This window comes from Schistocerca serialis, chromosome 6 (genome assembly GCF_023864345.2).
Source record: "Schistocerca serialis cubense isolate TAMUIC-IGC-003099 chromosome 6, iqSchSeri2.2, whole genome shotgun sequence".
Classification (NCBI taxonomy): domain Eukaryota; kingdom Metazoa; phylum Arthropoda; class Insecta; order Orthoptera; family Acrididae; genus Schistocerca; species Schistocerca serialis.
This window is the reverse complement of record NC_064643.1, coordinates 321,711,648-321,738,572: the sequence shown is the minus strand read 5'-3', so window position 1 is coordinate 321,738,572 and position 26,925 is coordinate 321,711,648. Positions and strand designations below refer to the sequence as shown.

The 26,925-nt window shown below is 42.6% G+C and overlaps 1 protein-coding gene across 1 annotated transcript in view; it reads left to right on the top strand.

The window, feature by feature from the left end:
• Window positions 1–26,925, top strand: part of LOC126484849 (zwei Ig domain protein zig-8-like) — a gene marked incomplete at its 3' end in the record, with an annotated part of 165,521 nt that overhangs the window by 104,384 nt on the left and 34,212 nt on the right. The window contains exon 3 of the mRNA XM_050108445.1: window positions 6,360–6,487. Coding sequence (XP_049964402.1) covers window positions 6,360–6,487 — 128 coding nt within the window. The remainder of the gene's footprint in view (window positions 1–6,359; window positions 6,488–26,925) is intronic.

The window sequence follows — 26,925 nt, the reverse complement described above, 5'->3', positions numbered from 1 at the left end:
ACTCCCAAAGAACAAGTGAAGATAAAAGATAATGATTTTTAATGTTTTCCAATAATAAAAGTTGTACATAGCGTACCGAATATATCTTCTTTGATAGTACTGTTCATTTCCTTAGGCATCTTCATCAGAGTAAATGTGAATAGTGTAAGTGCAAAGAAAGAAACATTGTATTTCAGAGCGCAGGGGGATTTTAGTTATGTTGTCAGAGTTGTGAATGTAGAAACCTAATTCCCATTCAACTATTATGACGGAACATCTGAAACGCAGTAATTCTGTCCTATGTATACAATTAATTACGCTCGAATGTTACTAACATATTTCAGAAGCACATTCAGATCTGTAGCAGAGACACATTGTAATTTAATAATGTGAGATGATAATAGATGAACAGCACCACACTAAAGAGCTGTCAGAAATAGCCTGGTATCGAATTCAACTTGTCGGAAAACAATGGACGATGTCGGGCACCAGTTCCGCGCCCATGCACCACCACAGTCCCTCATTTACGGGAATGCGTGACTCATGCGTAGACGTCTGGGGCCACATACCTACGGAGACATGACAAGGTCATGTCGAATCCATGCTAAGCAGGCAGAATAACAAAGGCGGACCAACACACTACTGAACACGTAGTCTTAACATTGTGTGTGTATGTATGTGTGTGTGATTGTATATGCGTGAGTGTGACTGTATGTGTGTCTGTTGTGTGTATAAAGCAGATTAAAATGTATATGAAAGTATCTGAAATTTTACCAAATTTGTGTCCGGATAACAGGGATTATCGGAGGTGTTTAAAATACTTTCTTTCAATTACGTCTTGAATTCAAAAGACCTAACAGTTAAATTTTATACTGTCACCGTTGTAAGAAAATAACAATGGTTTCTTTCTCTTCCTTCCTGCTATTCGTTTTGTAATGTTCTTATGAACACATCATATAAGGTAGCACACTGCTTTTCTGGTCTCTGACGCTTTTTTTTCTGTAGTAAGAAGAAGATCGTGCCTTTCCACATGTCTGTGACTACATCGTCTACATAACGAATAGCGTTAGAAAAATGATATATTTGATGGTGTCTTTACATCGTGAAGTAAACCTACGAGAGTTAGAAATTTCAGAGGTTGACAATTTTTATATTTTTTCCCTTCCACTTTTTATAGTATCGAAGAATAGATTAGAGTCAAGGTGACTGTATAAAGGTATCTACTGGATTTCAAAACATAAAAAAACACAAAAATCGACGTGATAGGCAGCTGGCAGATGACACTAGCAAACATGCATATATGTTGTGGGTACGTATACGTGTGGCTGAGGGATGCGTCGCTTGGAAAAATATGAGTATAGATGTGGAATTCATCCAACAGTAGACGGGGTAGCAATGCAGGAGAAATCTGGTTGGGCATTCACCCAGTAGTAGGCAGGGATAACCAGAGAAATCACTTTGACTGCTAATATCATAACTGTATAAAATAAAATACACACTTCGATTGAGCTGCGACGCCTTTGTTCTTAAACTTCTACATCTCAATACTTCATGTCTTTTTAAGTTTGTCAGGTGTTACTTACTGAGAAACATTTTGATGCTCACTTGTGTATTATCTTGGTCATTGTTTTTGAATGTTAAGTCATCTGACCGTGTACAAACGAAGTAATGTAAAAGCCATTAATTTGAATTATCAATATTGCAGCGTTGTTGGTAATTAGACTAGGTTTCATTAAACAACAGTAATTATTATACGCCTTGAAATGGTGAAATATGTTGAAAAGCGACCTTAGTTTTCAGTATAAGATTTTTTATGCACCTAGATTGCAGATTAAGGGAATGCTGTCACCGGTTTTGGTTGTGCTAGTAATTAAATTGAGAGCTAAAACGGAGAGAAGAAATATACATTATTAATAAAAGGTCCTACCTACTTACGGCAAGCACGATTTTGAAAGATAGGAAAGTGTCATAGAACATATCATACAACTATCGTTGCCTTGCAGCTCCTCACGTGATATGCAGCCAAGCACTTTATCATTAAAACTATAGTGTGTTCTGTGACGTTGTTATTAAAAGCGGGTAGGTCGGGGAAGAATGCCAGTGTGCACTCGGTGTGCTTGCCGGGGGGGTCTCGTCCGTAATGTGGAGGAGGCCCTTCCGGCAGCTATTGAACGCACTGGGTGTGACCGGCTGCAGATAGTAGCACATGTCGGAACGAATGACGCCTGCCGCTTGGGTTCTGAGGCCATCCTTGGTTCCTTCCGGCGGCTGGCTGATTTGGTGAAGACAACCAGCATCGCACGCGGAGTGCAAGCTGAGCTTAATATCTGCAGCATAGTGCCCAGAGTCGATCGCGGTCCTCTGGTTTGGAGCCGTGTGGAAGGTCTAAACCAGAGGCTCAGACGACTCTGCGACTATGATGGTTGCAAATTCATCGACCTCCGTTATTGGGTGGAGAACTGGAGGGCCCCCCTAGACAGGTCAGGCGTGCACTACACACCGGAAGCAGCTACTAGGGTAGCAGAGTACGTGTGGCGTGCACACGGGGGTTTTTTAGGTTAGAGGGACCCCCCCTTGGGCGAAACGATAAAATACCTAACGGCTTACTAGAGAGGACATTATCATCGTTGATAAAGAACGTCCGTCCTCAGAGACCAAAAACAGGAAAAGTTAACGTAATATTGGTAAACTGCAGGAGTATCCAGGGCAAGGTTCCTGAACTAGTATCTCTTATTGAAGGAAATAGTGCGCATATAGTATTAGGAACGGAAAGTTGGTTAAAACCGGAAGTGAACAGTAACGAAATCCTAGACACAGAATGGAATATATACCGCAAGGATAGGATAAACGCCAATGGTGGAGGAGTATTTATAGCAGTAAAGAATTCAATAATATCCAGTGAAGTTATTAGCGAATGCGAATGTGAAATAATCTGGGTTAAGTTAAGTATCAAAGATGGGTCAGATATGATAGTCGGATGCTTCTATAGACCACCTACATCAGCAACCGTAGTAGTTGAGCGCCTCAGAGAGAACCTGCAGAACGTCGTGAAGAAGTTTCGTGATCATACTATTGTAATAGGGGGAGACTTCAATCTACCAGGTATAGAATGGGATAGTCACACAATCAGAACTGGAGCCAGGGACAGAGACTCTTGTGACATTATCCTGACTGCCTTGTCCGAGAATTACTTCGAGCAGATAGTTAGAGAACCAACTCGTGAAGCTAACGTTTTAGACCTCATAGCAACAAATAGACCGGAACTTTTCGACTCCGTGAATGTAGAAGAGGGTATCAGTGATCATAAGTCAGTGGTTGCATCAATGACTACAAGTGTAATAAGAAATGCCAAGAAAGGAAGGAAAATATATTTGCTTAACAAGAGTGATAGGGCACAAATCGCAGAATATCTGAGTGACCACCATCAAACGTTCATTTCTGAGGAAGAGGATGTGGAACAAAAATGGAAAAAATTCAGAAACATCGTCCAGTACGCCTTAGATAAGTTCGTACCGACTAAGGTCCAAAGCGAGGGGAAAGATCCACCGTGGTATAACAATCATGTACGAAAGGTACTACGGAAACAAAGAAAGCTTCATCATAGGTTTAAGAGTAGTCGAATCATAGCTGATAAGGAAAAGCTGAACGAAGCGAAAAAGAGCGTAAAGAGAGCAATGAGAGAAGCATTCAACGAATTCGAACATAAAACATTGGCAAACAGTCTAAACAAGAACCCTAAAAAGTTTTGGTCATATGTAAAATCGGTAAGCGGATCTAAATCCCCTATTCAGTCACTCGTTGACCACGATGGCACCGAAACAGAGGACGACCGAAGAAAGGCAGAAATACTGAATTCAGTGTTCCGAAACTGTTTCACTGCGGAAAATCGTAACACGGTCCCTGACTTCAGCCGTCGCACGGACGCCAAAATGGAAAATATTGAAATAAACGATATCGGAATTGAAAAACAACTACTATCACTTAGTAGCGGAAAAGCATCCGGACCAGACGAGATACCCTTAAGATTCTACAGTGATTATGCTAAAGAACTTGCCCCCTTTCTATCAGCAATTTATCGTAGATCGCTGGAAGAACGTAAAGTACCTAGCGACTGGAAGAAAGCGCAGGTCGTTCCCATTTTCAAGAAGGGTCATAAATCAGATGCGAATAATTATAGGCCTATTTCGCTTACGTCAATCTGTTGTAGAATAATGGAACATGTTTTGTGTTCTCGTATTATGACGTTCTTAGATAATACAAATCTCCTTCATCATAACCAACATGGATTCCGCAAACAGAGATCATGTGAAACTCAGCTCGCCCTATTTGCCCAAGAAATTCACAGTGCCGTAGACACTGGCGAGCAGATTGATGCCGTATTCCTGGACTTCAGGAAGGCATTTGATACGGTTCCGCACTTACGTTTAGTGAAAAAAATACGAGCTTACGGAATATCGGACCAGGTTTGTGATTGGATTCAGGATTTCCTAGAAGAAAGAACACAACATGTCATTCTTAACGGTTCAAAATCTGCAGATGTAGAGGTAATTTCGGGAGTACCGCAGGGAAGCGTGATAGGACCTTTATTGTTTACAATATACATAAATGACTTAGTTGACAACATCGGTAGCTCCGTGAGGCTATTTGCAGATGACACGGTTGTCTACAAGAAAGTAGCAACATCAGAAGACTCGTACGTACTCCAGGAGGACCTGCAGAGGATTAATGCATGGTGCGACAGCTGGCAGCTTTCCCTAAACGTAGATAAATGTAATATAATGCGCATACATAGGGGCAGAAATCCATTCCAGTACGATTATGCCATAGGTGGTAAATCATTGGAAGCGGTAACGACCGTAAAATACTTAGGAGTTACTATCCGGAGCGATCTGAAGTGGAATGATCACATAAAACAAATAGTGGGAAAAGCAGGCGCCAGGTTGAGATTCATAGGAAGAATTCTAAGAAAATGTGACTCATCGACGAAAGAAGTAGCTTACAAAACGCTTGTTCGTCCGATTCTTGAGTATTGCTCATCAGTATGGGACCCTTACCAGGTTGGATTAATAGAAGAGATAGACATGATCCAGCGAAAAGCAGCGCGATTCGTCATGGGGACATTTAGTCAGCGCGAGAGCGTTACGGAGATGCTGAACAAGCTCCAGTGGCGGACACTTCAAGAAAGGCGTTACGCAATACGGAGAGGTTTATTATCGAAATTACGAGAGAGCACATTCCGGGAAGACATGGGCAACATATTACTACCGCCCACATATATCTCGCGTAATGATCACAACGAAAAGATCCGAGAAATTAGAGCAAATACGGAGACTTACAAGCAGTCGTTCTTCCCACGCACAATTCGTGAATGGAACAGGGAAGGGGGGATCAGATAGTGGTACAAAAAGTACCCTCCGCCACACACCGTAAGGTGGCTCGCGGAGTATAGATGTAGATGTAGATGTAGATGTAAAAGATTGTGAGAAACGTACGTCTGCTACTGGGCACCGCGTTACACACAATTACAAAATTAAATTATCGTGTAAAAACGGTAAAATAACTAAACCAATGGTGACGGTTTGACTTACAGGAAGTGAAGGAGCTCCATAGCTAATACTAATGAAATTCGGGGAGTGTATGTGAGAAGATAATAGTATTGTTGAAATGAACAGGACACTAACTGGTAACGGAATGGTGCACATCACCAAATAACGAATCTATTTAAAAATATTTATTGTATTTTGTTTGATAAATTATTTCGTATTGTCTTGATGTGCACCTTTCCATTATAAACTATCAGCTAGCTCATTGGAATAATTGTTTTTTCGTCCCAAATACTCTCACCATATTTTATCATTATTAGTTATTGAACCCTTTTCAACTTGTTAAATTAAAGTACTAACATTTTTGTTGCGTTTCTGTTTTTACACGATAATTTTACTGTGTAATTTTGCATACAGTGGTGCCTTTATCGAATGCATGTTTGTTTCTTTCTGTAATAGCAGCATCATAGAACCCACAAGAGTTTTAATGACTCAGTCATTTAGAGTACACCATGTAACGATAATCATACGGCAAGTTCTCTGACACTTTCTATTCTTTTTATATTTTACTTACCGCAAGGTTGAACTTCTTATGTTTATTCAGTCTATTTTAGCTTCAAGGAGTATTACTAGCGCAATCTAAAATTTGCGACGTACGCAAATAAAAAAATGTGTCGAAAAGAGTAATGGAGTTCTTCACATATGTAATGAAGAATTAATTTTGATCACATTCTGAAATTTTATCTTTTGAGCGCCGTGACTCTCTCCAAAGTTTCCTCTCATTAGCTCGGAAGCTTTACCTAACAGAAGCCTGAAGGTTGTATTTATCTTTTCCAGTTCCCACTGCGACCATCCTCGGCGGTCCAGATCTGTACGTGAATAAGGGCAGCACCATAAACCTCACGTGTACCATCAGGTATTCGCCTGAACCGCCTGCGTTCATCTTCTGGTATCACCACGATGAGGTAAGACTCCTAACTCTCATGACTAGAGCCTGATTTACAATATTTTGCCTGTAGTGCAGTATATCAATTTACCAATGATAAATGAAGGACCAAGAGAAAATCGCTCGAAGAAAAAGTTCATGAGCTATTATATCGAATAAGTATAGAAATAATTAAAAGAAAGTTTCAACAGTGGGCTAAAAATTCAGTATAAGAGGATGTCAATTAAAGATTCGCTGATAACATTGCGATTCCTTCTGGAAGTGAGGAGAAATTACGTCTGGTGAGTGGAATGAATATTCTACTGATCACAAACTATGGAACGAGAATAAACTAAGAAAAGATGAAAGTACTGAGGTGCATCTTAAGTGAGTTATGTCTGAAAACTTCACGGAAGGAGAATGTGATCCTACGTATTTACTAAAGTTTAGAAAATCTTTATTTAAAAATCTTTTAATTGTCCAGATCGCGTAGAAATATAAAAATTAATATACGGTTACTACACCAGTTTTCGTAGACAATACAGTCATCACCAGACCGACGAACAAGCACAAAAAGCAGGAAGTCGTCTTAGGATAAATTTCTTTACACAGTAATGACAAGTTTAAATGTTTGAACGGACAATATAAATACAAAGGTAAAAATTTATCACTCATGGTAAGAATGTCAGCATGTTTCGACTATAAACCGGACTGCCTTCAAATCACTTTAGGTGGTATCTCGTATGTAACACCTGCCTTGTTGCTGTAGTTGTTAATTTTATTTTGTTGTAAGATATGCCGGCAGTATAATGATCTTTTAACATGTTGCAGTAACATGCCGTATTGCTGTGTAGCATACTACTTGTAATTTTCTTGTAACTGCTAATTATGTGAATTCCTGTTTTTTGTGTTTTTACGTAATTAGATGTATTCGTCAAGTACTTTTATCATGCATTTTTCTGTGTACACGCAAATGTAATTATTTTAGTTTTTATTCGTTTTATTAGTCGATATATGTAACTGTTACACTTGCACAGCCCGTCATGGTATTCTACCAACTTTTGCCTCGGCTCGCGCAAGTGCATGAAGCCTTAGTCTATCTTATACCTGTGAATAGATAACAGTTAAGCTAGTCCTGCTGGACCCACAAGCATTTTATTTTGCTATGAACAAATTACGTGGTGTAACGATTACCTTTTAATGTTTTACATAACACTGCCATTTCATTAGTGATCTCATTTTCCTCATTTTGAATAATGTCGCAGCTTTTAACTATGAACTTGATGTTTTACTGTTTATTATGTATTTGTTTGATTCGTTTATTCCCACATGTGTAGAACTAGTCTCATTACTGTTGTGCTGCCACAAACAAATTTTTCATTTAAAGTGATTTTTTATTACTGCAAGTTATTGCATGATACGTTTATTACTGGTAATCCAGTTTTTCTTCCGCTTCTTTATAATTTTTCGTCTGTATGTTTGCGTGTAGATCACATTCTCATCGTAATTATTTATATCTGATCCTGCTTTCGTGTGTTATATGAAGACATTTTAATTGTGAGTGGCACGTAATTACCGTTGCGTTTACATTTTCCCTTCGAAAATTTTAAGTTGGAACATTACTCTGAAAACAATGTTTTCCCAAGGCAACTTCCTGTATCTCGTGCTTGTTCACAGATCTAAGAATGGTTCCACCAACAACTGTAACTAGTGTAGTTATCACCTTTTAAATTTTAAATATTTACATGGTGCAGGGAATAACAATATTTTTCAAAATGTTTCCTACATTTTAAGAATCGAGCATTTACGAGATAAGGGACAAATTTAAGATCAGAATTAAGGACAATAGTGGGACAAAGTTCTTATGGCCCCAGTATCCATTGTTGCCAAGTTTATTCAAGATGGTGAATAGAAGATGGCAATGATAGGTATGGCAAAATCACAGGACGTCATGGTGTAAAGTTCAAATTTTGGCTTGAAGATAGGTTAATTGGGCTACCTCCCCCAACCTTACCCCCTCAAATCCCACTCTTCTACATCCCCTCCCCCAGGAAATGGCAGGAAGTTAAAATTCTTGCTGTAAAATAGAACACACGACAGCTACCTCCACTAAACTTAGAAAATGGAGAGAAGATAGGTCTATTGGGCTACCTCCACTAACCTAACACCCTCCCCTCCCACCATCCCATCCCATCCCACAGAAAGTGGTGGTAAGTACAAATTCCAGTAGGACAATGCAACACACCATTGCTACCTACACTAACCTAAGAAAATCGCAGGAAAATAGCTCACTTGGGCTACCTCCACTAACATAAGTGATCTGACCGCCACCACTTCCTAGGAATTGGTAGGAAAAGGACTCTGCCTGTGCTTGGCTACTGAATGGGGTGGGTATATGTCCTTATTTTGCATGCAGTGCATGTTTAAACAATTTGAGGCAGTAGCTCTATCCAGCGTGTTCACCATGAGGTCTGGAGTCCAAGTGACATAGTCCACAGTACTGCCAACAGAGGGCTCTGTGGTCCCATGGTGGTCTGGGGTGAGGGAAATGGCAGGAAAAGGACTCAGGCTGTTCTGCGCTGTTGGAGAGAAGAAGGACTGTACTTTATTTATTTTGGAACAATTTACTTAGGTATGGATTTCATGTAGTTTTTTATTACACTGATACAAAGCACTCACTCTGGCACATTTGGGGTCACAATACATAGCCTACAGACTTCCAGACTATTCGTAATTCATCTACATAATGCAGTAAACTGATGCAAAAACACGCAAACAACTCGTAAATTACTGAAATAATGCAGTTCACTGATGTGCAGACACGCAAACAACTCGTAAGTCATCAAAATAACATATGTAAAACGCTCTGCAGACATGCTCACTAATCCTAAACTGTCCAGATAACGTAGTACATAGCTTACAGACCTGCAGACTACCCATCAGTCACATAAACAATGCGTATACAGCTATCTGCCAACATGCTCACAACACTTAAGCAACCGAAAATAATGTAGTGCACGAACACTCAGTGCACGTAAAACATGTTTTCGAACTATTGTCAACTGTGACGTATCAGCAAACTGTTCCAATGCGTGCACATGCTGACACTGCACAGGTGCTTTGCCAGCCGGATGTAAGCCAGCGCCATAGCGCCAGCCATTACTCTAACACCACTGCTGCCTACAGCAAACAGTTGAAAGTTGCATCTAATTTTGGGTATATGGTTGTTATACTGACATGACATGTCAATGTAAATGAGAGCCAAGTCACCCTCAGGACGCACATGTGTTCACCGTTGCTGGTGTGATGTCACTCTACCTGCATTCCATTGAAGACCTAATTGCTCGGCTACTCATCCTCGCAGACTCAGCTAAAAGGTTCTCAATGCTATACTGACGTCACAAGTCACACTATAGAAATCTGCTCCAGTGCTTCCCAGAATAGCACAGCATGCATTGTTTCTAGCAGTCCTAATGGGCCGTAAGAGACGCCTCCAGCCACACACTTGTTTACTGTGACTGACACCTACATACAAGTACAACCCATCCATCATCTTTTACCCTTCCAGGATATCATTAAGTGCTGCTTTCCACAAACATCTCTGAAATGCAAACGTTCTCACCACTATATAGAAGCTCCCATGCCCTGGTACAATGGATATCTTATAAGTGAATGGAGCATTATGATCGGCTCTTACTGAATTTACCAGCCAAATTACTGATGCTGCTGGTGTCGAAACACTGTCCACCTTTTTCTTTCTGCAAATGAAACATTCAGCAGCAAAACAAGTTAGCACATATCGCCGTATTGCACTGACAGTTAAACCATGCAAAAGTGGCCTACAGATCGTCAAATACAAAAAGAAACTTAATTACAGTGCTTTGCTGCTGAAAACAGAAGCTTGAACATTAGAGTGTCAAAAAGATCTCCAACGTGACAAAATTTCACCACATACCTTGTCGATGTAGTAAACGTACAATTCGTGCCCTGTGACATATGAAATCGCCCCAATTGCATCATTCATACAGATATTGACCGTCAGACAGCATAAGCACATTCACCACAGGACTCAATTGCACTGCTCTGCCACTGAGAACAGAAGCTTGAATGTTAGAGTGTGAAACCGATCTCCAACCGGCAATGTATCACCACTTACCATGTCGATGTAGTAAACATACAATTTGTATCCTGTGCCATACAAAGTAGCCCCTTTTGCTTCGTCCATATAGCTATCGACCGTCAGACACTCGTACGTCCATTGTGAATACAGACAGCACTATATGTACTTCTTACAGCACTAGACATTTTCCCACAACCTTCAGTCACAAGTCACAACAGCTTCTGACGAGTGACCAGAGTGCCCTCAGCAGACCAAAGTCACTCTCTGAACTGTTGTACAAAGGCTGGGTCGGTCCACCTCGCAAAAAGGTGTCACCGTTTCTGGTCCTGAACTGCTTGCTTGTGTCTATACCAATCTCCAGACTATGGGATTACAAGAACACAGGTATTTTCACATGTTTTCTCAGAAAATTATATCAATTTCGCGATACTTCTCGATATCAAGTATATAGCAGTATGCTACCGATGGTTTGCACAGTATAATTCCGAAGATACAGACTGAAAATTATTTTTCTAGGAACCCAAAACCTTAGCGAGGTGGAGCGTGCTATAAACCAGTGTACATCTAGAAACTTCTCTCGCCTGCACAGAACTTTATGTGAAAACTCGAAGAAAATAGAGAAAACTGATATTTCCACTTGCGAATAGCAATGTCAGTGTTATAGCAGATTGGAAATCATCCTCATAATTTACATAGTCACCTAAGGTGTTTCTCATATCTAGAGAACCAGCAAACGTTTCTTCCCCTGTCTTTCACCTGCTAGATGCACACACTACAATCGATGTTCTCTCAACCAAATAAAGGTGGTAAATATGCTCAAACAGTCACTCGGACAAATTATATTGGAGGGAATAATGGTCGAGGGCAAACACTCGTCCATATTGAATCTTCTCAAATTTCCACACACATACTAAGTATATACTGCCGTGCATAGTGGCCGCGCGGTTTGAGGTGCTATGTCATGGATAGCGCAGCCCCTCCCACTGGCGGTTCGACTCCTCCCTTGGGCATGAGTGTGTCTGTTGCTTTTAGATTAAATAAGTTTAAGTTACATTGAGTAGTGTGTAAGTCTAGGGACCAATGACCTCAGCAGTTTGGTACCTTAGGAATTCTCACACATTTGAACAACTGAACTAAGTTTTAGTTCGCTATTCGGCTGTCTAGAGGACGACACGGTTAAGTCAGATACACTCCTGCATCCCAACGGGCCTCTTCATTTGGACAGCTCCTACAGTTAGTTGGAAACGTGAATCATTCCCGCTGCAGGTCACCATCACAGACAGAATCATCCTAGGAAACCAGTCACATATATATTTTATCAATTCACTTACAATTAAATGACACGATCGTGGTCTCAATGGGATACAGTCATTTCCTTTGTACATGTCAGAACACACACATACTGTATAAGCCTGATACTCAAGGTGAAACTATCATGCATCCCCTACTACTAAGTGTAATACTTGTCCAATAACAGATTGCCAGCAATACGAAATAATACTGACCGAAAATCAGCAATGGATGTTCACGTCTCATAAGTTTTTCTTGATAGTGGTATCACTATGTCTTGGAAAGAGAGGCATAAATGTCTTACCAGCCGCCATACGTTATAAAAACACGATCGCAAAGACCATATTACTATCGCAAGCGTCTTGGTTCTACAGGTACACACAAATATCCATGGTAATGGTTATACCAGCTTTATAAATCGAGGCATGCCAATCCTCCCAAAAGGAGTGGTTTTTCCAGACAAATACTGTGACACTGAATGCAGATGGTGATCGCTGGAGTGTCTTTTTAAGAAACCAACAGTGTGGTTACACATAGCTGGCGATGCAACCTAGTAATAAAATCACTGAATTTAGAAAGTGATTGAGGTAAGGAATATGGTATGAAACCAGTATTTGAACTCCCTCATGCTTCCAGTAGATGTTTCTCCTGTATTTGTAACGCATTCTGTCTCAATGCCACTGGGTAATAGGTGAAGGTTGATTGAGAAGGATCACAAACAGTAGATGGTGTGCTGATTGAGGTTATAATAAATGTACACAACCTCATCAGATCTCTAGTGTTATCCTCTCCAGTAGAAATGAGGTCTGGGATTTGGTATCAAGACTTTCCATTCAACTACATACCTTCATTGGACCCTATGGAGAATTCCTTCAATGATTACAGCCACTAGTGAATCATATTTCTCGCACTCTCACATCCTGAAACGAGTCACCTTTTACGAACCTATCAGCTGCAGTAAAATTTTAGATAGTCTCTGTGCCTCATGCAACTGCTGCGATTTCTGCAGCTTTGCGCTTGTCATCATTCCAATTTAAGCAGGAACTGAGCTGAAGTCTGAGAGAGAAGTATATACCACCGTCTGAAATCCGGGTAGAAACAGAGTTACCCGAGTTAGTGCGACAGGGCCATGTTTTGACCTTTTGGTGGAAATGGGAACATGTGGTCGTAGCTCCGACAACAGGTACGATGTGTAAAGTCAGCGAAAAACGAAGCCTGCTCTTGCAACACGAGGGAGTATAAAAGAGAGTATGGGAAATGGGGGAAGGACGAGTATTTTGCTACTGCATTGTGGTGCATCCTCAAACTACATACAAGTACCGCAACCTGAAACAGATCCGCGACCTTCAGCGCCCATTCACATCTATCAGCCCAGCATGCTATCTTCATTAGTCAGGACTATCCAACAGAGAAAAATTACAAACCACAACAACTCCACTAACTTTATTCGATAGAGAATGCAATAAGATTTTTACTGCATCCCTCTCCCCTAAAATATGGAAAACAAAGACCGTCTCCTTGCTGGCATCGAGCACATGTGGTGAATCTGTTAAATATACAGCTACTGATTCATTGCATGGACCAGTGTAAAGTTGCAGTACCTGTACTGTAGGAGGATGACTGTATCCCACAAACTATACTATAAGTCAAAGAGACACTCTCTGTGACCCTGTATCGTTGTTCGAAACACTCTCTTTTTTCTGCTGTAACACGCTTTGTACACTGCCATACATTTTTTTCGCCACGACTTCGAGGTCTGTGTCAGGTTCTAAACTGACGTTAACATGTTCTGATCCATTGCTTTTCACAGAAAACTAGATTTCGCACCGTATAAGTCACGTTGTTACTGCTGCTACCATAACACATCACACACACTGGATGATTTTAAGGAAAATACAGTTACAACATAGGGAAACTGCAAGAGTTTGACGACATTGTGAAGAGTTTCCAAACTGCTGTCCGAAGGTGACTGACGACCTCTACATTTAAACTCATCTGTCACAGTGACAGAATAGCTGATGGCTCTGCATGCTTCATTTACGTGATTACTGTTTTGACGCTAGCCATCCCCAGAAGATGTTGCCCCTCCACCAAAACTCTTTCTCTATCTCAAAAAATTGATGTCCATTAATCACTATGTCGTAACCAACAGGGTACCAGGGATTGATGTGATGGAAAACACACTGTTGATGTACTCTGATAATAAGCATCACAGTTGATAGTGCGACCAGCAGCTGGCTCTTAAGAGTAGTACTGTATTATTTCGGTGATTTGCGAGTTCTTTGCGTATCTGTGCATCAGTGTACTGTATTATTTGGATAATTTACTAGTAGTTTGCAGATGTGATACAAGTACTGCAGTTAAGCAAATACTTGTGTACTAGTTGAGTTTAACATATACAGGTGTCCCATTCAAACTTCCCTGATTTCAAGGGCCCAGGAGAGATAAACCACAATAGATAAGACAATGAAAAATGCACCACATTGTAGAGCGTCTCAAAGAATGTATATTCCCGCAACAGAACTGCCAAATATCGTCGCTAGATTGCAGCATGTTCGCATGAAGTGAAAATGGCGACTCCACAGCAGCGCGCGCAAGCAGTAGTGTGGTTTGCAGAAACAAAATCACCAATTACTGTACAAAGGAATTATCTTCGTGTGTATAGATAAGATCCACTTGATGTCAAAACAATTAACGAATTGTACAGGAAGTTTGAGGCAACAGGAAGTGTTCTGAAACATTCTGGCGATGCACGTTACGTAATTTCAGAAGAGACACTGGAGAACATCAAACAAACGTTTCTCAGAAGTACACCTAAGTCAATTCCTCAAGCATCTAGGCAACTCGATGTATCTCGATTAACATTGCCTCGTGTAGTTCACCAGCGTCCTTGTATGTGAGCTTCCAAAGAGAACTTCTGCAAGATCTGACGCCGAACGACAAACCACGCCTACAACAATTTTCTGCGTGTAAACTGCACCGTATTGAAACGGATGGCAGCTTCTTGGGAAGGGTTAATGGGCAATATGTTTGGGGTTCGCAAAATCCGCACACTGTCATTGAACATGTTCGAGATAGCCCTAAACTAAACGTCTGGTGCGGGCTAATGCACGACAGGATTGTTGGACCGTCTTCTTTGCGGAACAAACTTTGAATCAGTGAATGGGTCAGTTTATCTGGATATGTTGGAGCAGTCTGTGTACCCTCAGATCACAGACTTGCCACCCAACATCATTTTTCAATAAGATAGAGCGCTGCCGCATACACTCACATTAATAGAAACATATGTTATCAATGACAAATACACGCGTTACTTATGGGATCACTTTCGTAAAGAAAATACTGTTCAAAGAAAAGCCAAAGCTGATGAAAGATAATTAAAATACATCATTAAGCTATGTCTGTTAATACTAGATTTATTAAACTCCTTAAAAATACACAAACTATTTAAACACAGCCAATATTTCAGAAAAGACAAACAGTAATGTAATTATTGAGACCTACATACAGTACTAAAGTATGTATGATGTTTCTAGTTATGTTTACATTAAGACATGAGCCTTTCCTTGTATATTCTGTATGCTGTACGAAAAACTAACCTGACGCATGTATTGACTATTACGTCAAAACTCAAAAGTTAACGTTGTTATATCTGTGCATACCCATTCCTTATGACAGTGTCATCAATAAACACACAGCTGTTTATACGACCTTTGTGCCCGCTGCCATATTGCAATTCTAAAGTGCTGTCTTCAATGACTTCAGTTATACTATATATGGTATAGCCAGTCTAGAAATGGATGTTTGGGGGACACCAACGGTCGCCACCATAGAGGTATAATAAGGAGAGTTGTCATGAGGTCACAGACTTAAAGCCGACGTCGACCATTTTAGTTATCCCAAACATTAGCTTCTGGTGCAAGTGTTTTGATAAAACATACCAGCTTGTGTCATTCAAGGGTGTTCTATTCATTCTGATTGTAGTCCAAAGTGTAAAGGAAGCACATTTAATCCTTTAGTGAACTCGTTCAGCCGAATATTCTTTTACATTTTCGATTTTTGGTTGTCATTTTACTTTAGGTTTCCCATCAGACCAACTCGAAAAGCTCTCTGAGTAAACGCTGTCAGAAGAAAAGCTTGGAAAACGACAAAACATAGAAAAAAAAAACCTCCGGGCTTCCGGGAAGAGCCCGTTGACGCAACATCACTTTCGTTAGTGTGTATTAAGGAAGGTGCTAGAAAACAAAACCACATGAATTTTCTCGCTAGTCATTGGAAATGTACAAGGAAGAGAAAATTACGTTAATGATGAGAAATGCGTCTATTACAAGATGAAATATGCCTTTGCGAAAAACTGTAACGTATTCTATTTTCAAAATGTGTGTGTGTGTGTGTGTGTGTATGTGTGTGTGTGTGTGTGTGTGTGTGTGTGTGTGTGTGTGTGTGAGAGAGAGAGAGAGAGAGAGAGAGAGAGAGAGAGAGAGAGAGAGAGAGACAGGGAGACAGAGATAGAGAGAGCGAGTATGTTCCACATCTCCTCGTAAATTACTAGCCCGATTTCAATCAAACACTTGGCGTCAAGCAACGACTGCTGTAGAGGTAAAATCATCTATCTATCACAGTGAAGGAGATATCGCGTCAAAAATTTGAGAAGCATGAGAAACAGCCGCATGATTGAGGACTTTCAAATGTATTACTTCTGTTCCACTTAACTGTATTGGCACTAAATTTCGCAGGCATCGTGCACATACGTCGCTAAATTCACCTACGAAATAAAATGATGGTACCGCACATAGTTTAGGTGATATTTCGTCTTAAAAACAGCCTCATTATGCATGACGTTTAAATTTGTCGCTTGTTTTCTGATAATTATTCGCAACAAGTTTTGCAGAACGCGTCCATATATGCCGCTGAATGCACCAACGAAATTGTATCACTATCTGAACATAGATCAGGAGATACGACGCCATAAACCCTGAGATCCGTGAAGAACTGCAGCATAACGCACGACGTTTAAATTTATTACTTCTTTGCCACTAGCTCTGTTCGCAACATATTTCGCTGACAGTATCCACATATGCCGCTGAATGTACCTACGCAGATATATTGCTGTAGGAGACATAGTACATGATATACGACGTCATAAACACCGAGATACCCGAAAAAATGCCGTATTTTGCATAAAGTTTTAATACATATTTATTATCTAATAGTAAAACATCGTTAGAGCCAACTTAACGAAATTCTAGACCCCGGCAGAGATTTTGACAGCTTTCAACAGCGAAGAGCACACGTTGTAGGTGAAAACGGTAGCCATCTATAGAACTCTGAAGAGGAGTTGAAGTCATTTACGAAATCGCGTTAAAGAGACACGAAGCAGCTGTGCCCAGGGTGTAGAAACTGTCTGGATTCATGGTTCAATATTTGGATACTGTACTAACGCATTTGTATATTTTGCATATTTCTTGGTACGGCTTTTTCATAATTTCGAAGGTGTCTTCATGATTAGATGGAAACGAGTTTTTTCGGTATTCCACATAGGAGTTTCTTTTTCTTTTCGTTTCTAATAGGAAATCGGCCAAAAGAGTACCCGACTAACGAGGGCTTTGTCAGCTAGTGTTACAATAAAATATAACGGCACTCATACAATGGACTGATAAACATACTACAACTACATTTGGCTATTAATGTTTGTAATGACATAAGTAGGTTACCAGCATTAGATGCAAAATACGTCTGTGATATCGGCTGATATTTCTTATTTTTGTCCTAACTTCCGTTCAGAGACTCTTACGTAAACCAAAAACAGGTGCATTGCATACGGCGATACTGGCAGGGTCTCAGGTGATGAGTTATACTAAGTTGCGAAGCGTCACGCGACTACAACTTGCGCTCCGTCCGTCATATACCTGCACTTGGAGACGTCAGCAGCCGATAGACACGTTACGAGTTCATTTCGGAGAACTACTTGGAAGAACAGACAGACTGTAGTCGAGGCCACTAGTGGGGGCAGCGATGCAAGCGGACCGGCAGCACGTGCCTGCAGGGTGGGCAACCCGCCAGGAAGACTCTCTTATTGCCTTCCCCTCTTCCAGGCGAACTCGCTCTGGGGTCCTGATCTGCACGTGCGACTCCGCTGGCGTGCCGGCGGCGCGTTAGCTGCCCGCTGCAGCCCATACCAGCCGCGTCATCTCGCGCCGCCACCAACAGCCCGAGTCTTTCCTACGTCCATCTTCAGCAAACCAGTTGGCGGACATACCCAGTTCTTTGTCGGGAAGTGAAACTCACGTCACGATATCCATTTTCTAAACGAGTTGTTCCATTATGCTTCCACAACGGTGCGTTTTCGTTGTGAAAGAAACTGTTGTCACTTCTCCGAAGCACCTGACAGTACGGTGTTTCAAAGGTTTTGGTACCATATTCGTAGAACACCAGTTCTTTTAACCTATGTAAAATTAGTTAAAAACAGTCTAGATCGCAAAGGTTATTTTATTTAAAATGACGGGTTTTGGCCTAGTCTTACGCCGTCTCCAGAATAGCAACATCAGCTGCAGTTAACGATGTTCGGATCAGTCAGTAGACCTCAGTTGCTGACATAGTTTGGCGATCTAGACGGTTCTTCACTAATTTTCGTATGGTGTCTTGTTTGTATCATAAAAATTAGTAAGGATAATAGGTTGGTGTCGACAGCTGTTGTATTACCGAATGTTGGGATGTATATTATGCCCGGAGTGGTATGTTTTTCGATTCCACACAATATAGCAATTGCCGATTCCTTGACAGACTCGGAGAGCTAATTGTACAGTGCCCAGTCACTTTACTTTGACCACCTGTGGAAAGCCTGTATAACCACCTTTGCAGCGCGGACCGCTGCGAGACGTGCAGGAAGAAGTTAGAGAGGTTCTGGTCGGTAGCGACAGGAATGTGCCCACTGCCGACTCCAGTGCCGTGACCTCGTTCACTAGGTATCTCAGTTGAGGATCCATGGCGCTCACAGCACGATCCAGGTGGTCGCATAGATTCTCGATTTGATTTGAATACGGAGACTTAGGTGGCCACAAAAGTACCAAAAACTCATCCTGTAGTGCTTCGAACCGCGAACGTACACTGCGAGCTCTGTGACACGTTGCGCTTTCCTCCTGGTAGATGCCATCGCGCCGAGGAGTAAAAAACGGCATCCAGGGATAGACATCATCTCCAAGGATACACTCATGCTCATAAATTAAGGATGATTGCAAAATGGTTCAAATGGCTCTGAGCACTATGGGACTTAACATCTGAGGACATCAGTACCCTAGACTTAACTACTTAAACCTATCTAACCTAAGGACATCACAAACATCCATGCCCGAGGCAGGGTTCGAACCTGCGACCGTAGCATCAGCTTGGTTCCGGACTGAAGCGCCTAGAACGGCTCGGCCACTGGGGAAGGCAAGGATAATTGCTGAATATGGTGCTACACAAGGGGACACTACATAAAACAGGCGCTAATAGCATAGGCACATAGGGAACACACACGACACATATCTGTAAGTCCACGGTAATGGTGACAAGTTGAGAAAACCGTCCCGAAACACATGTGCTACAAAACGCCACTGTTTCCAGCGCATGTACCCCGACGTCAATATGGGATATGATCACCATGCACACGTACACAGGCCGCACAACGGGTTGGTATACTCTGGATCAGGTAGTCGAGTAGCTGCTGGGGTATAGCCTCCCATTCTTGCACCAGTGCCTGTCGGAGCACCTGAACTGTCGTAGGGGTTTGAAGACGTGCAGCGATACGTCGACGGAGAGTATCCCAGACGTGCTCGATGGGGTTTAGGTCTGGAGAGCAGGCAGGCCACTCCATTCGCCTGATATCTTCTGTTTCAAGGTACTCCTTCACGATGGCAGCTCGGTGGGGCTGTGCGTTAACATCCATCAAGAGGAAGGTGAGACCCACTGCACCCCCGAAAAGGCGGACATACTGGTGCTAAATGACGTCCCGGTACACCTGACCAGTTACAGTTACTCTGTCAAAGACATGCAGGGGTATATGTGCACCAATCATAATCCCACCTCACACCATCAAACCAAGACTTCCATACAGATCACATTCAAGGACATTAAGGAGTTGGTATCTGGTTCCTGGTTCACGTCAGATGAAAACGCGGCGAGAATCACTGTTCAGACTATACCTGGACTCGTCCGTGAACATAACCGGGGACCACTGTTCCAATGACCATGTAGTGTGTTCTTGATACCAGGCTTTAAGGGCTCTCCTGTGACCAGGGGTCAGTGGAATGCACCTTGCAGGTCTCCGGGCGAATCAACCATGTCCGTTATGTCGTCTGTAGACTTTGTGTCTGGAGACAACTGTTCCAGTGGCTGCGGTAAGGTCCCTTGCAAGGTTACCTGCTATACTCTGTAGCCGTCTGCGGGCACTGACGGTGACATGTCGGTCTTCTCGTGATGTTGTACACTGTTGACGTCTCGTACTGTAACGCCTGGACACGTCTCCTGTCTGCTGGGATCGTTGCCATTATCATGAGATCACACTTTGTGGCACTCTGAGGGCCCGTGCTACGACCTGCTGTGTTTGACCAGCCTCCAGTCTCCCTAGTATTCTACCCCTGATGTGTTCTCTGAGCCATTTTCAACAAACAGTCACCATTAGCACGCCTGAAAATGTCTGCAAACTTCCTCGCTATACCGTACTCTGACATACACCAAAACAACTCTGCGTTTGTGGATTGCTGCCAGTGCCACCGTGCAACGACCGCAGGTCAAATGCACCGCATGGCCATATCCCAAGGTGATTTAAACACGCAAACTTCCCAGAAGAGCGTTGTTTCACCATGTATCAGCATTATCCTTAATTTACGAGCTGAATGTAGATGCGTACTTAGTCTACTGTGCATTCTAGGACGACGAGAGCAGTCAGGCAGTGCCACAAAAATATTCCACAGACCATAACTCTCCTTCCTCCGGCGTGAATCTTGCCGGCGCTTGTATCAGGCTATTTGCTTTCAGACGTTTCACGCTGTGCACGCCTACAGCCATATGTCCGATGAAGCATAAAACGCGATTCATCAGGAAAGGCCACCCGTCTGCACTGTGTTTACGTCATTGGCGTGCAAATGTCAGTGAACAGCGCTAATGGGAGCATGAACCAGGCACCTGCTGCGGAGACCCATACGTGGCAGTGTTCTCTGAATAGTTGATGAGGAGACATTGTTTGTAGCCCATTGGCTCATGTGGGCTGTCAGTTGCTCAACAGTTGCACGTCTATTCACGCACGCACATTACCACAGTCGTCGTTCACCCACGCCATCTACGTTCAGCACTGCAACTGGGTCACCGCCAGTTTTCGATAGCGTCATTTTGCCATGCACGGCATATGTAACCAGAGCGGTACGGGAACAGTTTACATACTTAGCCGTTTCGGAAATACATCCACCCTTGGCCCGAAAGCCAATGACAATGGCCACATAAATCCCTCCGTTTCCGCATTGTGATAACGACTGAACTGTTTTCAGCGCCCTCCGACACGATTCATACATCCCCACTGCTAGTGTGGTCACTTCTCGTCTGTGGTGTGTTTATTGCACGTTGACGTTGAACGTAGGCAGTGGTCTCAATAATGTGACTAGTCTGTGTATGTGGTTTCAGGTAGATATGCTATTCTTTTTTTTTTTTGGAGTTTTTAAGTTGTGGGTTATTCGACAGTAACTTAGGTTGTTAAGAAGTAACTGTTTCCCTGGCACGAAGAATTCAAAATGTCGAATGACACACAAAGACACACTCAGAGTGAGTTAAGTAAAACGTCAGGGTCGAGAAGAGAGTTCGATAACGTCATGCTGTGGTGGGCGTTGCTGTTATATAAGTAAGATATTTACTCTGCTATAAAGTCGCTCAGCACTTTCGTAGTTAGCATAAACAGTCATGATCAAGTAGCGTCATGGCTTCTAAATGCCTGGTCCGTTCCCACCTTGACATTGCTAAACACAAGCAACAATACAGTTCTCAGATACGTTGGGCCTCACATGTATGGTGTCGAAGTCACATGAGAACTACCTTACCAGGCAATGTGCGGTACATTCCACTGACATTCATAAGGAGAAAACGTCGTGTGATAGTTTTGTTTCAGAACAATAACTTAATCAGAAAAATGACTCTGGGATTAAGAGGCCCAAATTATAGTACATCTTAGTACTTGGTTAGGTGTTTTAGTTCAAACTTCAGAGTACATTGTTAATTAATTTTTTTTAAGAATAACTTCCATCAATTTAGTCATTGTCCAAATTAAAAAGTTTTTGTGGTTAAGAAAACAATTAGTTACATTGCTGAATTTGTATAAATAATGGTATTGCTTTTCATTTTTGCTAACGCTACAAATAAACGTATTGCTTATAAACAGATTTCCTATCCTGAGTAAAGAAATAATCCATCACCCCATTGTACTCCATGTAAGTTACCGGTAATGGATCTAATGAAAGTATCACAATGGAAACAGAACTTACATGCCCATGTTCACTGGCCGAGTGACGTGAGTAGTGGGTTAAGAACGGGGTCTGCTATGAGGACACGGCTTTCAGTTCTCCTGTCCCTCAGCAACTATTCCTATGTAAATAAATAGCGACGTCTCAATAATAAAATCTTCTCTGAATTTGATGCACTCATTGCAACAAATACATTTAAGTGCAGAAAGAGCTGATTGAAATACACTCCTGGAAATGGAAAAAAGAACACATTGACACCGGTGTGTCAGACCCACCATACTTGCTCTGGACACTGCGAGAGGGCTGTACAAGCAATGATCACACGCACGGCACAGCGGGCACACCAGGAACCGCGGTGTTGGCCGTCGAATGGCGCTAGCTGCGCAGCATTTGTGCACCGCCGCCGCCAGTGTCAGCCAGTTTGCCGTGGCATACGGAGCTCCATCGCAGTCTTTAACACTGGTAGCATGCCGCGACAGCGTGGACGTGAACCGTATGTGCAGTTGACGGACTTTGAGCGAGGGCGTATAGTGGGCATGCGGGAGGCCGGGTGGACGTACCGCCGAATTGCTCAACACGTGGGGCGTGAGGTCTCCACAGTACATCGATGTTGTCGCCAGTGGTCGGCGGAAGGTGCACGTGCCCGTCGACCTGGGACCGGACCGCAGCGACGCACGGATGCACGCCAAGACCGTAGGATCCTACGCAGTGCCGTAGGGGACCGCACCGCCACTTCCCAGCAAATTAGGGACACTGTTGCTCCTGGGGTATCGGCGAGGACCATTCGCAACCGTCTCCATGAAGCTGGGCTACGGTCCCGCACACCGTTAGCCCGTCTTCCGCTCACGCCCCAACATCGTGCAGCCCGCCTCCAGTGGTGTCGCGACAGGCGTGAATGGAGGGACGAATGGAGACGTGTCGTCTTCAGCGATGAGAGTCGCTTCTGCCTTGCTGCCAATGATGGTCGTATGCGTGTTTGGCGCCGTGCAGGTGAGCGCCACAATCAGGACTGCATACGACCGAGGCACACAGGGCCAACACCCGGCATCATGGTGTGGGGAGCGATCTCCTACACTGGCCGTACACTACTGGTGATCGTCGAGGGGACACTGAATAGTGCACAGTACATCCAAACCGTCATCGAACCCATCGTTCTACCATTCCTAGACCGGCAAGGGAACTTCCTGTTCCAACAGGACAATGCACGTCCGCATGTATCCCGTGCCACCCAACGTGCTCTAGAAGGTGTACGTCAACTACCCTGGCCAGCAAGATCTCCGGATCTGTCCCCCATTGAGCATGTTTGGGACTGGATGAAGCGTCGTCTCACGCGGTCTGCACGTCCAGCACGAACGCTGGTCCAACTGAGGCGCCAGGTGGAAATGGCATGGCAAGCCGTTCCACAGGACTACATCCAGCATCTCTACGATCGTCTCCATGGGAGAATAGCAGCCTGCATTGCTGCGAAAGGTGGATGTACACTGTACTAGTGCCGACATTGTGCATGCTCTGTTGCCTGTGTCTATGTGCCTGTGGTTCTGTCAGTGTGATCATGTGATGTATCTGACCCCAGGAATGTGTCAATAAAGTTTCCCCTTCCTGGGACAATGAATTCACGGTGTTCTTATTTCAATTTCCAGGAGTGTACTTAAGCGATGTGCTTCTATCCAGAGGTACCGTGTAGCAAACAATAATTAGATGTGCACTGATGTACATTCTAGATTAAAAAAAGAAGAAAAAGATTCTCACCACGAAGAAATTATCCGAATCGAACGGAAGTTGGTAGATGTGGTTTACAGGCATATAGGAACAAATGACGACTGGTTGCAAATTTTTTTAAGAAAAAGATAATTTATTCCAGAACTTCGCAAACTGAGCAAGTTAATAGAGCGTTTGTCGAACTCTGGCCCCTATTTACAAGCAATTATTCGGCTTGGTACTGATAGAGTTGTTGGCTGTCTTTCTCAGAGATATCGTGTCGAATTCTGTCGGCGTCTTAGACCGTTAAAATCCCGAGCTGGTTGGAGTGCCCTGTCCATAATTTTCCAAATCCTCTCACTTGGAGAGAAAGCCAGCGATCTCGTTGACCATTCGGGTTCACTTCAAAACGGGACGCATCGCTGAAGACAATTCTACTCCGTTAAATGTGATTCCAAGTCGAAGACGTGTCTAGCTACGCCTCGAACACCGGTGGAAAGCCATCCTGACTGCCGCCCGCCATACGAACCGAAAACCAAGAATGATGGACTGTGGTACCATTTATATTCGTAGCAGGACCTCTGCAGTTTCCATCCACGTCACCCTAAAGCACAGTGATATGTCTAAGACATTCTACGCCCCGCATTATTGCCCTCCAAGACAAGCTCTTCCTGGCCTTACATTTCAGCAATATAATGCCCCCCCCCCCCCACTCTCCCACGCAAACAGCGTGAGTTTCTACTGCTTGTTTTCGAGATTTTAAAACCATAGATCGTTGACTCTCTTCGCAGTGGAGAACCTTTAGAATATCATGGTTAGGGCCCTACAGCCAGCTGCAGATTTGGACGATCTAACGCACCAGTTGGACAGTATTTGGTACGGTATCTCCTAGGAGGACATCCAACAACTCTATCAATCAATAGCAATCCGAATTTCTTGCATATGGGCCAGAGGAGGACCAATGCGTAACTACCTTGCTCAGTTAGTGAACCATTTTGTCTTGAATACATCAGTCATTTTTTAAAAATTGGAACCATTTGTTTGTCTATACTTGTACATGACATTTAACAATTTCCGTCCCATTCTGATAATTGCTTCGTGCGTAGCTCTTTTTTATGCCTTAGAGTTGCAGAAGAATATGGGTTTGGGACAGGGAATGAGACAGGAGAAAAGCTAATTGAGTTCTGCAATAAATTCAGTAACAGCGAGTTCTCTGTTCAAGAATCACAACAGGACAGGATATTTTTGAAAAAGCCGGTTGATACGGGAAGATTTCAGTTAGATTACATCATGGTCAGACAGAGATTCTGAAGTCATGTACTGGATTGTAACGCGTGTCCAAGAGCAGATATAGACTCAGATCACAATGTAGTACTAATGAAGAGTGGGTTGAAGTTTAAGACATTAGTCAGGAATAATCAATATGCAAAGAAATGCGATACGGAAATACTAGGGAATTAAAGATGCGTTTGAACTTCTCTAAGGCTATAGATACAGCAATAAGGATTAGCTCAGAAGGCAGTACAGTTGAAGAGGAGTGGATATCTCTAAAAAAGGGCAATCACAGAAGTTGGGAAAAACATTTGTACAACGAAGATAACTGCGAAGAAACCAAGAGTAGCAGAAGAAATACTTAAGTTGAACGATAAAAGAAGGAAGTACCAAAATGTTCCGGGATATTCACGAATGTAATAATACAAGTCGCTGAAGATTGAAATAAACAGTAAGTACACGGAAGCTAAGACGAAAAAGCTGCGTGAGAAATTTGAAGAAATCAAAGATGAAATGTTTGTCGGAAGAACTGACTCAGCATATAGAAACGTCAAAAAACAACCTTCGATAAAATTAACAGCAAGAGTGGTAACATTAAGAGTGCGACGATAATTGCATTGTTAAACGAAGAGGAGGGAGCGGATAGATGGAATGCTTACACTGACGGCTTCCATGAGCGGGAAACTTTACCTGATGTGGTCGATTTAGAAGAGATGGGGATCCAGTACAAGAATCAGAATTTAAGAGAGCTTTCGAGGACGTAAGATCAAATGAGGCAGAAGGGATGGATAGCATTCCATCAGAAATTCTAAAATCATTGAGGAAGGTGGCAACAAAACGACTATTCAGGTTGGCGTGTAGAATGTATGAGTCAGGCGAACTGATTTACCGAAAAATGTCATCCACACAATCCCGAGGACTGCAAGAACTGACAAGTGCGAGAATTATTGCACAGTCAACTTAACAGTGCATGGATCCAAGTTGCTGAAAGAATAATAAAGAGGAAAATGGGAAAGAAAACGGAGGATGTGATATATGACCAGTAGTTTGGGTTTAGGAACAGTAAAGGCACCAGAGAGGCAATTCTGACGTTGCGGTTGATAACTGGAGCAAAACAAAAGAAAAACCAAAGCACTTTCATAGGATTTGTCGACCTGCAGAAAGGCGTTCGACAAAGTAAAGTGGCACAATATATTAGAAATCCTTAGAAAAATAGGGGTAAGCTACAGGGAGAGACAGGTAATGTACAATATGTACAAAAGCCAAGAAGGAATAATAAGAGTGGACGGCCAAGAATGAAGTGACAGGATTAAAAGTGGTGTAAGACAGGGATATGGTCTTTCGCCCCTACTGTTCAACCTGTAGGTCGAAGAAGCAACGATGGGAATAAAAGAAAGCCTCAGGAGCGCAATTAAAATTGAAGGTGAAAGGATATCAATGATACTATTCGCTGATGACATTGCTATCCTGAGTGAAAGTGAAGAAGAATTACGTGATCTGCTGAATATAATGAACAGCCAAATGAGTACTGAATGTAGATTCCCAGTAAATCAAAGAAAGACGACAGTAATGAGAAATAGCCGAAATGAGAACAGCGAGAAACTGAACATC